Source organism: Anastrepha ludens, chromosome 3 (genome assembly GCF_028408465.1).
Source record: "Anastrepha ludens isolate Willacy chromosome 3, idAnaLude1.1, whole genome shotgun sequence".
In the NCBI taxonomy this organism is placed as follows: Eukaryota; Metazoa; Arthropoda; class Insecta; order Diptera; family Tephritidae; genus Anastrepha; species Anastrepha ludens.
This window is the reverse complement of record NC_071499.1, coordinates 125,150,758-125,167,948: the sequence shown is the minus strand read 5'-3', so window position 1 is coordinate 125,167,948 and position 17,191 is coordinate 125,150,758. Positions and strand designations below refer to the sequence as shown.

The following is a 17,191-nucleotide window of genomic DNA, read 5'->3' as shown; positions in this document are numbered from 1 at the left end:
ATTGTTTTTTGCATTTTCTTAAAGTATAATATCTTAGAAATATTGTGTGAAAATTTGAAGTGAATCCGACAACTACTTTTCGAGCTATTAAACAATTAACAACGGCGCTCGGGCACTCCATTGCGTTCCAGCAAAACTTATATGCGTTTTTTTTCAAAACCGCTTGGCAGATTTCAATAAAATTTATACTGCTTTTGAAAAATATAGAAAACTCGTGCCTAATGAAGGCTTTTTTTTAAAATCTCGGTTTTTTTAAACAATTAATTGTCGGTTGTTTTCTCGAAAATCTGAAAAATATTTCCTTAGGTCGCCATATTGTTAATTTTGAAAAAAGATCTTCGATCAGGGACAAAATTATCTATTAATAAAACTTATTTCTCTTGCCCGATTGATTTTAGATGAATCTCCTACGACTTATGATGTTCACCGCAAGGGACTTCTGGAGAAATGGGATCCACACAAGCAGCAATAACTTTTGCAATTGTTATTTTTTTTTAATTTTGCTTAAGTCAAGTCGAAATATGATTTATTAATACTATGTTTTTATTTTTGTAAAATAAAGTAATTGACTAGCAAAAAAAAAAAATATTGAAAACCATAAATTTTTCGGGTCTCGACTACCTGTTCAAGCTCAAAAAGCCCTCAATTTTCATCACCACAACATCAGAGGAAGCAGTGCTTTCAATTCTTTATTTTTATAAAACAATATACGCCTCAATATAATAAATACATTCATATGCATACTATGTTCATTTACAATATTTTTTACGTAATTAATACTTTTGGTAAGATATCCACACGTGCAAACAAATATATACAATATTTTATAAATATAAGCACTCAATAACATTAAGTTATGCGAAGAATAATTGTAAGTTTTTATTGTCAGTAATAATGCTGCTCACAATGTGACTCGCTTATTCAAGTTTCTCCATAAAAACTTTCTTTGCATACTCCGAAATATGCAAAACGCCATAACGATCTGATGCCACATGCAAATTTGCGCCATTAACCATTTTTGTATTTATATGTGGGTTGTGTAGCTCAGTGATGAGCGTGCTGCAGGCTGCTGCAGGATCACTGGAAGATGTGAGGGAGCCCTAAAAGTGATTATATAAATGTAAATGCAAATTAAAATATCACTAACCGCAAATAAAAATGACTACACTCACATGCCAAAATTCATTGCCTGGCAAAGCATTGCCATCCCAAGCATACGATTCCACAACAAGCATATTTTCGAATTCAGGTGCCTGAAATGCATATATAATAACACAAAAGTCTTAAGCAGCCCTATGCATTCGCTCTTCACTAACTCACCAATTTCTGCGCAGGATTTCGATTACTCAGAAATGTTTTAATGCCGCCATCAGGATGTGTTTCCGATGCAATGACACCACCATCTTCAAGATTAGCCCAAGAGGACATGCCAAAATATGAAAAGTGTACAACAGAAATATGAGGCAAGCATGGCAGCAGTTCTTGTAAGCGTTCACCAAAGGTTTCTAAAAATATTTTACCCTGATGCTCAACAGCTCGCCAAGCTCCTAGACCAATGCCCACCACATGCAGGTACACTTTTTTGCCAGCGATATTGCCACGAGCATTTGCCTCCAACAAAAGTGTATCGAAAGATATGGCATTCCGCTTCTTCATCATTGCGTTATCGAAAATGAATTTAGTATGTGGAATGTGGTAGAAACGTGGTGTGTTCTGTGTATTCACATTTTCATATAAAACATCTTGCTGCTCATAGAAGCTGGTCCAGATGCGGCGATAACCCACAAGGGGATTTGTTGTGTTTTTGGCAGCCTGCATCGCATAACCATAACCGCGTTCTTTCTTATTCTGTTCCCGGGTGATAATAATATCTTGCCAGTCCATTGCCTCGCGTGCTTGGAAGCGTGCACCGATTATGCCAATAATGACGCCTTCGCGTTCGATTTTCGATTTATCCGTCTCAAAAACGCCAGCATTTTTACGATTGCCATCGTTTAGGAATTCGGTGTACGATGAAATGGATAGAAAGGCGGAAAGCTGCACAGTGAAAAGTAAAAAATGAGAATTAGAATAGGTTAGGTTAGCCTGGTTGGCATTAAGCCATAGACCTTTTGGTCCCTAGCGATACCAGAGCGACCTCTATGAATACAGCAAGTAGACATCATGTAGAATATCTACGCTTTTAGCGAATCTAAGAAGAGCTGGGAAATCCGCTTTTGAGACGTCCTCCAGACCCTCAAACAGTGGGCTTCCCAGGCATTTAATAATGTCGGACAAACGCACAGAAGGTGTTCTAAAGTTTCCTCAACATCCTCCCTGCATTTCCCGCATTTGTCCGTGTTAGCAATCCCTATCTTGCAGCTAATAATATAGATTATGACCTGATTGAAAAGTAATGAGCCTTCCCGCGCGGAGCGTCTGCCAAGCGATCAACCGAATCGGAAAATGATCGTTGGACCCTTCCCTTCCACTAGAAACCGGTCCCAGTTCGCTGGCAACAGCGGTGCAGTCAACATCGCTCCGCACGTGAATGCTGTTTTAAAAGAGTGTTAGGATTTTGCAGTGGCGAAAATACAGCGATCGTTGGAGCAAGGTTACTCGTTCAAATTTTGCGTAAAGCTAAACAGTTTGTACTTCCAGGAAGCACTGTAAACACGGCATTTTACAAAGAAGTGCTCCTTCGGCTGAAAAACTGCGTCACCCGGGTTCGGCCCGAACTCGTCAACAATTGGACCCTTCATTATGACAATGCGCCGGCGCACACCGTCTTCCTCTGCACCTCTGCATTGGCCAAGATGGGGGTTCCGGTGCTTCCCCTCCCTCCCTACAGCCCAGACCTGTCGCCTCCGGACTTCTTCTTGTTCCCGCGCCTGAAAAGAAAGCTGAAGGGGAAGCGTTTCGACTCCATCGAGGCGATCCAAGAAACTGTTACAGCCGAATTGAACGCGGTTCCGGTGGATGAGTTTAAAAAATGTTTCCTGCAGTGGAAGGACCGCTACCAGCGATGTATTGACGCTCAAGGGTCCTATTTTGAAGAATACTAGTTGTATAAGCCAAAAGGTTTAATAAAACTGCTTGAAAAAAAATAAGGCTCATTACTTTTCAATCAAACTCTGTATGATAATTCTGCAGTCTTTTCGCGAGAGCGTAAGTAAGAGCGCGTCCATATTTAGCGATTTTAGTATGCCGTTCTTTTGTTCAATAACAGCACTTCTGCTATTTCGTTTCCCATAATGCCTTTGTGACCAGGTACCCAATAGATATGTAGCCTTCTCTTTGCGGCTAGCTTTTCTATGGTCTCCCTGCTCCGTTCAACATTTTTGGACTTAATACAATATGAGCTTATTGCTTTTATGGCTGCTTCATTGTCGACGTATATATTAATTATTGAGTTCTTTCTTATTTTTGTGTAGGCTAGCTCCGCGACTTTCCCCACAGCAAAAACTTTCGCTTGGAAAATACTGCTCTAGTCTGGCAGCTTGATAAATTGTTGAATAATAATACTTGAATCATAGGCTAGTTGCATACATTTTAAATTCAAGTTTTTGAAATATTGTGCAATTTTGTTTTTAGAAAAATTAACAACCAACTTTATTTACCTTCATTTCGTCATAGCTGAGCACATCTTTTAGTATTAGTGGCGATTCTTCATCGACAGTACCGACTTCATAAAACTTTCCTAAGCCTGTTTTACCATTAATTAACAAATAATGGTCCAAGGGACCCACAAACGAGACACAGCGCTTCTCCAGCAATCGTTGTACCAAAGCTTTTAACGTCATGCCATCATATAAAGCGCGTTCAATATTGCTACCTGAAGGAGAACGTTGGAAAATTCGTGTTACTAAAAATATGTCATTTCAATGGCACTGTGATAAGCCATCAAGCGTCAAATTATTGTTGATGTTGTAACAGTAAGTCCAGGTAAAGTCGTTGTTATTCATGTGTTTATAAGAAGATATTAGTAATAGGTATGTACTTCGAACTGAAGGTCTATATTAATTCGAGAAGAATGGTTCCAAGACTTTAATTTTGCTATGAGATATTAATAGATGATAGATAATCCCTTACATTTTTTATACAGCTTATGAGAGAGTTACACATACCATATTTGCATTTGTGCTCCAAGAATGCCAGATACAATCCCAACACACGTTCGTGAATTACCGGATAGGCAGACGCGATTTGTTTAGCAATCTCTGTATAACGTTCCTTAGGCTGACTCATCACTCGGCATGTATCTGTGCCGAACTGCATAAAAATTATCAAAAAAAAAAAAAAATAATAAATATCAGTTGCTTACTAACCTGTTGCTAAAAGCAAAGTCGCAATTTGATTACTGCCTGCATACAAAAGCGCACATGCACATACACACACCCACCCACATACCTTCAGTGGAAACTCTGACGATGCCTTTATGAAATTTTCGATGCGAATTTCGCTCGCTTCAGGTATAGGCACCGTTGCACATTTTTGCAGTAATTCCTTCCCAAATGCACTTAGTTCTACAACAGAATCTCGTTTGGGCCATACTTGATTTAATGCTGCCTCAATGTCATTATTCGAATGCAAAAATAGATTCTTGAAAGTGCATGCATTTTGCATGATGGAAAGTTACTGAGATGGTGACTATCGTAGTCTCGTTACTTGACTCTCAGCGATTTTGACAACGAATTACGTGATTTTAGCTCCCGTATGGTCAGATTACCATTTTCGTAACTTGATTTAGCATTTTTTTTGTTATTTAGTCTCGGAGTTTTACTTTTTTCTTCATGACATTTTTCTGGCCTGTTCTAATTAAAATGTAATGTTTAAAATTTTGTAAAATATACATTTTTTAATAATTATTTAAATAATTCACTCAGTTTTATTTAGCTTTACTTTTTTTTAACATCTGGTGGCATTACCCGCGATTGAAGGTATTGCTGGTGTTCTTCTGCCTTCGGCAGTCAAATCTCTCTCTCGCTACTGCAGTGTTGCCTAGCTTTGGATATAAAAACGCACTAAAATGCCCATTTAAAGAAAATAAAACACCAAATTTTTATTGAATCCCTTAAAGAACTTTTTATGCGTGACAAATTGTCTTTAGAATCTGCGTTTTTTTAAATAAATGTGTTATGGTTATGTATAATTTAATTTATAAGTTTTTTTTTGTTAAACGAAACTCTTTTGTTAAGGGAACGACTTTTTTTGCTATACATATTTGAGGTTATGTAACTAGATAAGGTAATATTTTTATAAAAATGTCATTATGATTTCTTTAGTATTTTCTGGTATTTTTTTGCTTAATGCCCTATGCCCCACTAAGGATTGATGGCCGGAAGAAACGATTACACCTCTATGGTTTTAATCCGCATTCAGAAAGTTCAAACGCTTTTTAAAATGTGTAAAAAGGTTTTCAATCTTTCGAAGAGTTGAGAGAGGGGCATTTAATACTCTTGCATAACCTTAAAAGGAGCAAAATATCAAATTTTATAAAATCAACAAATTTTCATTAGCACTAAAATCTTCTCAGAGTGACCTTTTTTAACCTTCTTTTGTATAATAATAAAGCTTTTTTTTAACTTAAAGCTTCGGTAGCTTTAAATTAAAAAAAAAGAAACAAACACGAAACTTCAAAATTTTCGCATTTTCGGTATAAAAAAGCGCTAAATTTATTGCGAAGATCAAATGGTTGGTACTCTCTGATGGGCGCAATCTTCTTTCTATTATTCTTGAGCATTTTGCGATAACTTTTGTATGTTCACTCCCAAATGATTTTAGCTTCTTCTTCGCGAACTTCAATGCGTCGACCACATTGTTCGATAGTATTTCACATCTCATCTTCAGTAATTCTACGCTACACCTGATCGGCCGCTCGCACATTTAATTTGACTTGTATGTGGCTCAAATCCTTGTCCTTGCTTTGTATGAAAATATTGAATACTTCAGAGCGCACGCCACACCTGGCACCACCATAGCTGATCAAAAATGTATCACTCGCACGGCAGTTGGCTCTTCGCACCCGGAATGCCCCGGATTTACATCCGACCAAGGACTGTCACTTCAACAGTATTTCCCGTACATATACTATGTGGGGAATGTTTATGCTGCTACAACAACAATAACCAAAAATGTAGTTGTAACGGATCACACAATATTTCCATTAACCACTTGGGTACGGATTTATTTCAGAAAATATTTGCATGTGGGGCAGACTTAACTCTTGGTTGCTTGGAGCAGTAAGTAAACGCAGTAGATTTTAGGCAAGAATTCATTTATTTCGTTTGTCACTAAACGAGTATGTAGTTTTAAGATGACTTCAAGTAATTGGAATTGCAAAACAAAAATAAATGCATAAAAATAAAACGCGTCATCCGATCCTAGGGCAAGCAAGTGCATGACGCGTCTCAGGCGACAAATGTACCCAAGGGGTTAAACTTGTATGTTCTCAGTAAAAAAAAGTTTGCGCAAAACCATTTGTTAGGCGGCCGCCGTGGCCGAATGGGTTGGTGCGTGACTACAATTCGGAATTCAGAGAGAAAACGTCAGTTCGAATCTCGGTGAAAGATCAAAAAATTAAGAAAAAGTTGTTTCTAATAGCGGTCGCCCTTGGCAGGTAATGGCAAACCTCCGAGTGTATTTCTGTCATGAAAACGCTCCTCATAAAAAATATCTGCCGTTCGGAGTCGGCTTGAAATTTTTAGGTCCCTCCATTTGTGGAACAACATCAAGACGCACACCACCCAAAAAGGGTGTACGCGCCAATTATATATATATATATAACCATTTGTTCTGTCAGAATTGCGAGGTTCATTTTCAATACATGATGAAACATTATCATGCGGCTTCCTTAACCTTATATAAGATTATTAGAATCATATCATCTTTCAATAATCGCTCTTGTAGGTGAAGTAAAGTAGTCTTTTGACGAGCATCACCAAAATGCAGTACCCTAGCCTGGAAAGTATTATCTGAGTCCCAGGCTGATTGATACAGAGAAAAGTGAAAACTACTTTTATGTTGGGAGGACTAAATATTTAGAAGGACATTTAACTTAACTTTAGGTTTATAATTGACACCATTTGATTCGAAGGAATACATGGACTAAAGTTCGCAATTCTTAACGAAATATTTTCGTCATCTTTCCGCTTAATTTTAGCACTCGATAAGACTCTCTAAAGTGCAAGGTATAAAGTAACCGGCCGTGCGATGTATACGTTACAAGTGCTGCTTTGATAAGTGCGAGTGAAAACCAAAATAGGTAATTAAGGGGTTATAGGTATACAGTTAGATATTACAAAAAATGGACTTTTTTATTTTATCTTCTTAATGTATATACATATATTTAAGAAAATACACAGAAAATTTAATATCGTTTCGGTGAATATTTTCGAAGTTACACGTAAATTTGAAAAAGCGTTTGAGAGTGCTTGAAAGTACAAGAGAAACTTTTAACGCGTTTTTCTCAAAATGGTGTATTCAAAGCCAGTGACCAACATTACTCGAAAATGGCTAAACCGATTAGTCTCAAATTTTACCACGAGCTTCTTAAATATATTTTTTAATAACTAATCGTTGATTTTTTCTTACCGATAAATATTTTTTATAAACAATTTTAGACAGAAATTTCGGTCAAAAATCGATTTTTCTTTTAGAAACCGCCATTTTGTCAATAAATATTATTCGATTAATTACTAAATTTAACATTACTCTAATGAAATCTGTTTGGTTTTTTAATTTCAGAGGATCCAGTTCAGCGATATAGTGGTCATCGCAAAACGTATTTTTTGAGAAGAGTTACCGGAGATCAGCTGCAGCTCCTTTCAAAATAAATATTTTTACTAATACTAAGTCTTAAAATACAGTTAAAAGAAAACATAATATGTGTAGAAATTCCTCAGAAAAAAGTTCTGGAAAATTCGCCATTTTTCGGCCTTCTAACTGTATATAACCCTTTTCTAGGTGTTAATATTATATCACATGAAAAGGTAATTCCATCTCAATATAGAAAAGTGGCCAGTAAAATTTTACAGGAGTACGGTGCGTTTATGTAAACTTGTTTTAGGCAGGGTGGAAACTCCTAGAATGGAAAATCAAAATAAAACAATATTCATTCTAGATAGCAGTTTTTGTTTTGATACTCGTATTTTCTTCCATTTATTTTATATATATTTTTATCTTTTTCCTTTCTTACATAAATAGTTGCACTTCAATAAAATTGTTTGCTTTACGCACATATTTTACGGTAGCGTAATTATACATATGTTTTGGATGAAGTGAGTTCACTTTATCATAATTTAAAATACATGCTTTAAAGTTTTTACATTGATCGTGACGACTTTAAACGTTGGCAACGCGAAATCTTTTCAACATTTAGCTGTTAAACTTTTCCTACTCATTTTCGCTACTTTTTTTACTTCTTAGTTTAAATACTCGCAGAAGGCACGCCTAAAACGAGCTGAAGGTATATTTTCGTTTTCTTCTTTTTTGTTTCTTTGCTTTTTTAACTTAGGCATTGCATTTTTTTGCTACTCAAACAACGGGAGTTTTCCAAAAATTTCGCACAGAAAAGTAGAAATTAATTTGCAAATATTTAGTTAACTAGTCAATTCATACTCACTAATACTTTTTGCTAATATATGTATGTATATGTAGGTATGTATGTTGGTAAGTGATATCGTAATCACATTTAATTTTTGCTTTTTTCAAAAATTTACTTTGGTTTCAGTTGCTTCGCTACTTAAAAACTAATTTTTGGATAAACTTTTATATACCATATTGTATATATATTTTTGCTTAGATTTTATTATAATTAGTATTGGTATTTTTTGTTTCCTTTTTAATAACGAATGTTTTCAGTGAGCTCAGTAGGCCGTTATTCCATAATTTTCCTTTCAATCCTCAGCAAACACACTTTTTCATTTTTGCTTTCTTACAAATTGTTACATTCATTTCATTAGAATTTAAATCATTCCTTACCTACACATAAATTCATACGATTAAAAACAAACTTTTTTCAATTCATAATTGCATTTCGACAGGGAGTTCTGTGGGGAAATTAAAATTATTGGTTTGCTACTTTAAATTAATAACTAAATTAAGCAACTCTCAGTTGTTGGTTTTGCTGAATTTTTTTTGTTTTACTACAATATTAGTTAGCTTATTATTTCACCTGAAAAAGCCAGCTATACATCTTTTCATTTAAGTCAAATTAAATTTAATAAAAATCACCATTCATAAGTTCATACGCAGCGTAAGTTTCGAGAGTTTAGAAATACATGGTAAGTTTAAATATCAATAAATTATATTATTATTAATAAATATTTGCTACCATAATATAGTGTCTATATGTAATATAATAAATTCAGCTAGATTTTTGGAATATTTTAAAACATTGAAAAGCGTTTTGTGTATACTTATTCCATAACAACTAATAATAATTTGATTGAAAATAAGAAGGATGTGGCGGCTTTACCAATTTAAACAGTTGATCGTGTTACCAACCATAGGAAATATGCGCAAAATATTAATTTGCATCACTTTTTTCCGCATTCTTGTTACAATCGAAATAAATTACAACACAATTACAATAAAAAATTAACTTGCAACGTCGATATTTTTAATAACGATATATTATCTATACAATTCCAAATTGATACAATAAATATCGATATTTTTCGAGCACGAATTCAAGTAGAAAATTCGTTATTTTTATTTTAACCACATTTGTAGTACAATATATATGAATAGAGAATACTTTTGATGAATTAATTAATTTCGAAAAAGGAAATTAAAAAAAAAAACTTTCTGTAATCTCTGTCTATAATTTACTAAGTTTCACTTAAAAATTTCACAATATTTCTGGAATCGTTTTGGTAAACACTGATTCTGGATTTATAGAAATAGGCCTATTCGGATATTAATTGCTTTCAATTCATTTGTAATCAGCCAAAAATATAACGTCATATTACTTTATAAGTGCTTTGCCTATACATGAAAAGGGCAATCACACCTTATCAGTTGTTAAGTGGAGCATAACTAAGAGATAGTAGAATTTAAAGAAATTGTAAATTATTATTGAACTACTTAAGAAAAAAATGTTAAAAAATTCGGAAAAGATGCTCTAAACTGTCAGCTGTTGAATTTCCAACACTTCTCGTGCTTTATGACTACTTCGAGGTTGCCAGTTGTTCGAAAATTACAGTTTTGTTAGCTATGTCGGTATTTTATAGGCTAGCAGTTGCTCAAGACAGCTGTTTTAGTTTGACGTTTGAGTTATGAGTTGCCATCATCATTCCCCTCAATGTTGTTATGTTATAAAACCATTAGTATTTTATGCCTTCTATTCCAGACAAACAGCTGGCCCAATTCTACAGGTCATCAGCTATGCCATACTATTAACTGCTTTCATTTGGCAGATCATCAGATTTTCCCGACTATCAGCTGCTTCAGAACTTCGACACCAATTGCTTACATTTTTTAAAACTTTCTAACTAACCTCTTAGCACTTTCTTGTTGGCAAAGTGTTCAAGCAGTTTGGAGTGAGATGCAGATTTTATCAATAGAGTTAAGCAGCTCTTCGGAATTAGCAGCGTTTTAAATTTTATATTTCCATCTACATTAACAGCTGGTTTTAAGTTGATAGACATTCTAAATTTTTAGTTAGCTGCCTGAAGGTGTATGCTGCGCTTATTATTTGTTACGTCATCACCTGTTTTAAACTATCAGCCGTTTAATGGAGTATACTGGAGTTGAACAGGCATTCTAACTATCAGCTGTTTAAATTAGATAACTTTTTTTAAGTCAACCACTTTTTGAACTCGAGAAATTTTCATTTGCCTAACTGCTTCACTGCCATAAAAAAGCTCCTAATAAAAATATCTGCCATTTGGGGAACAACAAGACGCACGCCACAAATAGGAGCAGGTGCTTGGGCAAACACCCAAAACGGGTGGACGCGCCGCTTTTTAAAGCCGTCTAGCGCGAATTTGGAATTTCAAGTCATCAACTGCCCTAAACTATCAGCTGTTTGTTGTATGTTGAATTTTTCATGCCAGAACTTGTTTTAAACCATCAGCTATTTCAACTTTATTGCAGTTCGTCAAACGTCTAAACTAACAGCTAAACTATAGATTTGGTCTGCTAGCGCTGTATAGAAGCATCTGCTGTTTCAGCTGCTAACTTTTCTGTCATCAACAGTTGCTCTAATAGCCCCTGGTGACGGTCAAGCATGCATGTCCAGCAGGCTTATGTGTGTGCGTGTCGGGTGACACTCGTACTTGCTTCGTGTCACACATACTTGTTGTCGGCTTTTGCATGATGAAAATCAAAAATTGTAGATATTAGCGTCAAGCACCCGACACGCACACATATAAGCTGCAGAACATGCATGCTTGAGCGTCACCAGGAGCTATAATGGTGCTCACACTCACCACCGTAATCGTACGCCCGTATCATATGAAACAACGATCTACGATACTACGGAACGGAAAGGTAGTGAGAATTCATTTACATGGGACTCTCATTAGCTTAATCGTGTCAGCTGATATGGGCATACGTTTAAGTTGGTGAGTGTGAGCACCATAAGCAATAAACCGTTACTGTTAACAAACAAATAAACCGTTATAATTGCACACAACTGTTGATAAAATCAGCGGTTCACTTTATTACCACAGCTCGTTTTAAACCATCAGCTATTTTAACTTTATCGCATTACGTCAAACATCTACTAGGTAAGCTAACAGCTGTTTCAGACAGCTAAACTATAGCTGTGGCCTGCTGGCGCTGTATAGAAGCATCTGCTGTTTCAGCTGTTGACTTTTCAGCTCATCTAAGCGATCAACCGTTTGAATTGCACACAATTTTTGATAAAGTCAGCTGTTTAGCTGCTATTACTTATGCTTTAGAGTTAATTCGTGCTCAGCAACTGTTTTAAACTGCTCAACTTGCTTACTATTTCCTTGACCATTGATGAGCAATTTTTTCATTATCAACTGTCAGCTGTTGCAGCTCTTTTTATGTCCAATTCGTTCATCACAACTTTGCAAGCTTTTTCATATTACCCTTACAAGCACGTTTTCGTTTTCGTTTTCACCCCGTTTTTGCATTATGACATTCGGTTGTTTTGGTTTGGGGTTTTCATATTTTATTATTACACATGTAAGTAGTTGCTTAAATCTCAAATTCTTTATATATACTGTAGATATACTAAGTAAATAGGTGGAGAGGCGGAAACTCAAGTTACTTGGTATAGTTTGTGTGTTTGTGGTACATATTAAAGTTACTGGCTTCTTGCTTGTTTTTTTGTTTTTCATTTAAATTGGTTGTAGGGAATACTGACTATTTGGTACTTGGTTAATATGATTCTTTGGGCTCTGATTTTTTTGAGAAATTTTCTGTTTGCTATACAAATTACTGTTTGCTATTTTTATGTTTTTACTATTAGTTTTATATTTGTTTAGAATGTTTTATTATTTTAGGCATTTCTACCTTAAATGTGTAAATAATGCAGTAAACAGTTTTACGAATTTTTGGTCTGTTGTAATGAATTATTGAATTGTCTCTTTCTGTATTATCAGATTTTATGTATTAGTTTTCATATTAGTTTTTATGCTGCTCTATAACTTCGCTAGCGAACACTAAAGACAAACATTAAATTTTAATTATCTAATGGTTACCCATTTATCTGTTAGTTGATCTTTTTAGGTTATGTTGACTTATACATGTAATCGGTGTTATATTTTTAACTCTTTTTTTCTTGCGAAGAGTCTGCTTTTAAAGCATGCCGATTTGACTTTTTCCTTCCACTTCCTTTTTAGTTTATTAACAAACCTTATGAAAAATGCTAACATTTTTCAATTAATGCTAAAGTTAATAAATATTTGTTTATATGTATATTCAATCCTTGGATAAATACATAATTTCACATTACTTTACCATAAATATTCTTTCTTCAGTATTCGCTTTGGATAGTTTTACACACACTATCGTACTACGTTTCTTGTTTTTTTTTTTTTTTTTTTTTTTATTTAATGTTTCTTCTTGCCATAAATAATTAAATAAATAGTAAATACTTGATAATTCGATTGCATTTTGACCTTTTGTAAAAGTACAGCTGAATTCCAGTTCCAGTAACTGTTTCGATTATTTGACATACGGCTGTCAGAGGACTTCAGTGTAAGCGCTTCTTTTCTGCAACTTTTCCTTTCGCAGCGTTTGGCAAGTGTTATAAAAGTGGTCCTTGTTCTTGAAGGGACGAGTTTTAGGCATAGAATTCTGACTTGCCTTGTATTTTGTAGGCCTCCTCCTCCATTTTGTACATGTCGAGCAGCTGCGCATTAGGAAAAGAAGAAAGAAATGCAATGAAAAATTAGTATTTGACAGTAAAATGGCAACACACAAATTGTTACAGTGACAGTAAAATACAAAAGTTACATTTACTTGACTGCAATCACTTTATTCATAATTATATTACTGGTGTTTTACAAAATGAAATAGTAATTCAGTTACAGAAAATAGATTTTTCTTTTAATCATTTACTTAAAACAAAAAAAAAATGAGGAAAGTAAAAGTAATATTTCGGCTCAATGTTTACCGCTTACGCGTACACAAATACAAACAGTGAATTCAAACCGGACTAATGAACACAAAACTTACAAAACTAAAAAGCGGCATATTCTTAAAAGCAATTTCAAAACTACTTTTACATATTAATATACAACTACAATACATATGCATCTATGTACGTATGCATGTATGTTGTCTGGCATGGGTGGAAAATATTTACATCTGCACGCAAGTAAACGAATTTATGTGTGAAAATAGACAAAAAAATATACAATTTCAGCTACATAATTGAAATTCATGTATTTTGAACATAACGGTATAGGTAAGTTCGTAAACTTAAGCAAACATATTTGAAAAACATGTTTTTCAAAGAAATGCACCTAAGGGGTTAGGAGTAGTCAGAATTTTCAAACAACTCGTTTTTTGCATTTTCTTAAAGTATATTATCTTAAAAATATTGTGTGAAAATTTGAAGTGAATCTGACAACTACTTTTCGAGTTATTTAACAATTAACAAAGGGCGCTTGGGCACTCCGCCATATTGTTAATTTTGAAGAAACAAAAACAAAACTTCGATCAGGCACAAACTTAGCTGTTAATAAAACTAATTTCTCTTGTCCGATTAATTTTAGATGAATCTCCAAGGACCTGTGACGATCACCGCAAAGGACTTCTGAGAAACGGGCGGCACACAAACAGCGATAACTTTTTTTATTATTAATTTTTTTTTTTAATTTTGCTAAGGTTAATTCGAAACATGATGTATTAATACTATTATTTTTGTAAAACAAAGCAATTGACTAGCAAAAAAAAAAAATATTGAAAATCATAATTTTTTCGGGCCTCCGACTACCCCTAACCTCTTAAACAAAATAAGCATTTGTACAATTATGCGCTTTATTTTGAACCACTTAAAAATAGAAAGAAAATATTTACTACTAACTTCAAGAAGTTAAAAACGAAAAACAAATTCCAAGTGCGCTTAAAAGTATTTGCTAGTGTCAGGGTTGGGCATTTTGCACTACCACTAAACTGCACTACCCACTCATTTTTTAGTTTCATTATCACTAAATCTTAAGTTTTTCAGTTTTATTTAGTGCACTATGCCCAACTATGGCTAAGCTAGCACTGAAAGTAAAAAGAAAATAATAAAGAAGTAATAAATAAATACATGCTTTTTTATGCTATCTTTCTTGAGTTCGAAAAGTTACAGAAATCAAACAACTAATGAATAATACCATATTTTCAAGAATTTGCTTTAGTTTTGCAATTTTTTGTTTAAATAAAAATTTTTTTTTTTTTTAAATATTCCAAAGTTATTTAAAAAATTTTTTTTTTTTAATAAAAAAAAATATTACAAAATGGTTATTCTGCTACAGAAACAAAATAAATATTACATTTTTATGCTCTTTGCTCCGTTTTAATAATAAATTCATTAAGCTGACTTTGGTGCTAAAAATATACCTGCCTACATTTATTGCTAACGACTAGTAAGCACATATAATAATAAATTTAAAGAAATTGAATAAATTTTTATTAAAGAGTTTTCCAATAACAGGTGTTATTTTGAATAGCCCGCTATTTCGGTAAATGTCACGTTTGAAGCTGTCACTTTTGAAACTGTCATTTTTCGATATTTGACAAGTAGAAACTACGCCATTAATTAAAATGGAAGGATGCACGCTTAAACAACGCATTGAAATGATTAAAATTCACTAAAAAAATGGTGAAAATTTGGCAGAGACGGTTCGTAAAACTCGAACATTTTTGGGTCATCGTGAAGCACCTTGTCGGACTGCAATACAGCACTTGGTGAACAAATTCGAGCTGTTGGAACAAGCTAGTGATGTGAAAAATAAAACCCGTGAACGTCACTCAAGAACAGCCGAAAATACTGATATTGTAGCCGAAAGTGTTGAAGAAAACCCAGGTTTGTCCATTCCTCGTCGTTCTTTGGAATTAGGCATTCCACAAACGTCATTACACAGTATTTTGCATAAAGATTTGGGCCTTAAGGCTTATAAAGTCCAGTTAACACAACAACAACGTCGTGTCTTTGCATGAAATGCATGAAAATGATCAGGAATTCCAACGAAAAATCATCTTGAGTGATGAGGCCCATTTCCACCTCGGTGGCTTCGTCAACAAGCAAAATTGTCGCATCTGGGGATCAGAAAATCCCAGAGTTATTGTTGAAAAGCGTCTCTATCCTCAACGTGTGAATGTTTGGTGCGGTTTATGGATCGGCGGGGTCATTGGACTTTACTTTTTCGAAATTGAAGCTGGAGCAACAGTTACGGTGAATGGATTTCGCTATCGAGAGATGATTAACGATTTTTTATGGTCGGGATTAGATTGTATTGATCTGGACAACGTTTATTTTCAACAAGACGGCGCTATGGGCCACACAAGCAACGAAACCATTGATCTTTTAGGAGAATAACACATCTTATTGGAAACCCCTTTACTTGCTGATATTTTAAATGCCTCCTACTACAAACCTACACATTTTGTTTCGTTTTTGTATATTGAAAGCTTGTGCAAATGTAGACAAAAAAATAGCTGCTGCTTAAAATTTACTACCGAATACAGTGTACTTTCTACTAACGGACACCTATCTTAAGTAGACACCTCGCATTAGCGGACACATTTTTCCGTACATACCATAAATTGTTAATAATTTTTTTAAATTTTTTCTCTTGAGCGGACAAGTCGTCCATAACACGTTAACCCTCGCATAACATTAATATTATTAACTTTTTTTAAACTTTTCTCATAAGCGGACACTCCCCACAAGCGGACAAATTTTTCAGTCGCTTAGGTCTCCGCTTTTGAGAGAGTACACTGTTATTATATAATAAGAGCTTAATATGTATTTAACGTCCTATGGCTCAAATGGCCTTTTTCTGGACTTTTAGAAATTTTAGCACATTTTTTTAAACGATACAAAATTTAGTAAATTTTTTATTATCTGTACTAAACTTTCTTAGTCCTTTCAGCCTTAGTACTATTTAAATTTTTTCTATGCCGTACTGAATATTTTTCCGTAAGTTTTAAATTTCGTACTTTAGTACTTCTTAAATTTAGCACTAATTTAAGAAATGAATTTCATTCGCTTAGGTACACATATTTTGATCTTAATTTTGTAAATTTGTTTTAATCAGTACTAAAATGCTTTAGAACTTTCAATTTTAGTACTATTACATTTTTTTTCTATGCGATACTCTTAATTTTAGTACTACATTTTCAACTAAACTTTATTCGCTCAGGTACAATATTTTGATCTAAATTTAGTAAAGTTTTTTAATTAGTACTAAATTTTGTTAGAATTTTAGTACTATTTAAAAGTTTTTCTATGCAGTACTAAATCTTTTTAATACTTTCCTTTGTACTCTTTCTTAAATTTAGTACTACATTTTAAACTGAAATTTCTTCATTTAGGTATACAAATTTTGATCTAAATTTGGTAGCTTTTTTTAATCAGTACTAAATTTTTTTAGAACTTCCAATTTCAGTACTATTCAAAATTTTTTTCATGCAGTACTAATTTTTTTAGTAAGTATAAATTTAGTACTATCTCTGAAATTTAGTACTATATTTTAATCTGAATTTCGTTTGCTCAGATATATAAAATATTCTTTTA

At 33.9% G+C, this 17,191-nt stretch overlaps 2 protein-coding genes across 6 annotated transcripts in view; both read right to left on the bottom strand.

The window, feature by feature from the left end:
* Nucleotides 1–649: 649 nt before the first annotated feature.
* LOC128859040 (uncharacterized) lies at nucleotides 650–4,651 on the bottom strand. Of its 4 annotated transcripts, XM_054095710.1 has the most exons (7): nucleotides 4,308–4,651; nucleotides 4,107–4,241; nucleotides 3,600–3,814; nucleotides 1,521–2,037; nucleotides 1,321–1,403; nucleotides 1,173–1,253; nucleotides 650–1,100 (listed from the first exon to the last, which is right to left on the bottom strand). In XM_054095710.1, exons 1-7 carry the CDS (start codon nucleotides 4,603–4,605, stop codon nucleotides 918–920), a joined length of 1,512 nt encoding a protein of 503 aa, XP_053951685.1. In that variant the 5' UTR covers nucleotides 4,606–4,651; the 3' UTR covers nucleotides 650–917. The 4 variants fall into 4 exon arrangements, with proteins under 4 accessions (XP_053951685.1, XP_053951683.1, XP_053951684.1 ...); XM_054095708.1 differs by having other exon boundaries at nucleotides 651–1,100; nucleotides 1,321–2,037; nucleotides 4,308–4,650; XM_054095709.1 differs by having other exon boundaries at nucleotides 652–1,100; nucleotides 1,321–2,037; nucleotides 4,107–4,251; nucleotides 4,390–4,649.
* Nucleotides 4,652–12,978: 8,327 nt separating this feature from the next.
* The window catches only part of LOC128859038 (1-phosphatidylinositol 4,5-bisphosphate phosphodiesterase), a 163,199-nt gene continuing 158,986 nt past the window's right edge, over nucleotides 12,979–17,191 (bottom strand). For both annotated transcript variants that reach the window (XM_054095707.1, XM_054095706.1), the window contains exon 18: nucleotides 12,979–13,312. In XM_054095707.1, the coding sequence (XP_053951682.1) occupies nucleotides 13,244–13,312 (69 nt within the window). In that variant the 3' untranslated portion in view covers nucleotides 12,979–13,243. The remainder of the gene's footprint in view (nucleotides 13,313–17,191) is intronic.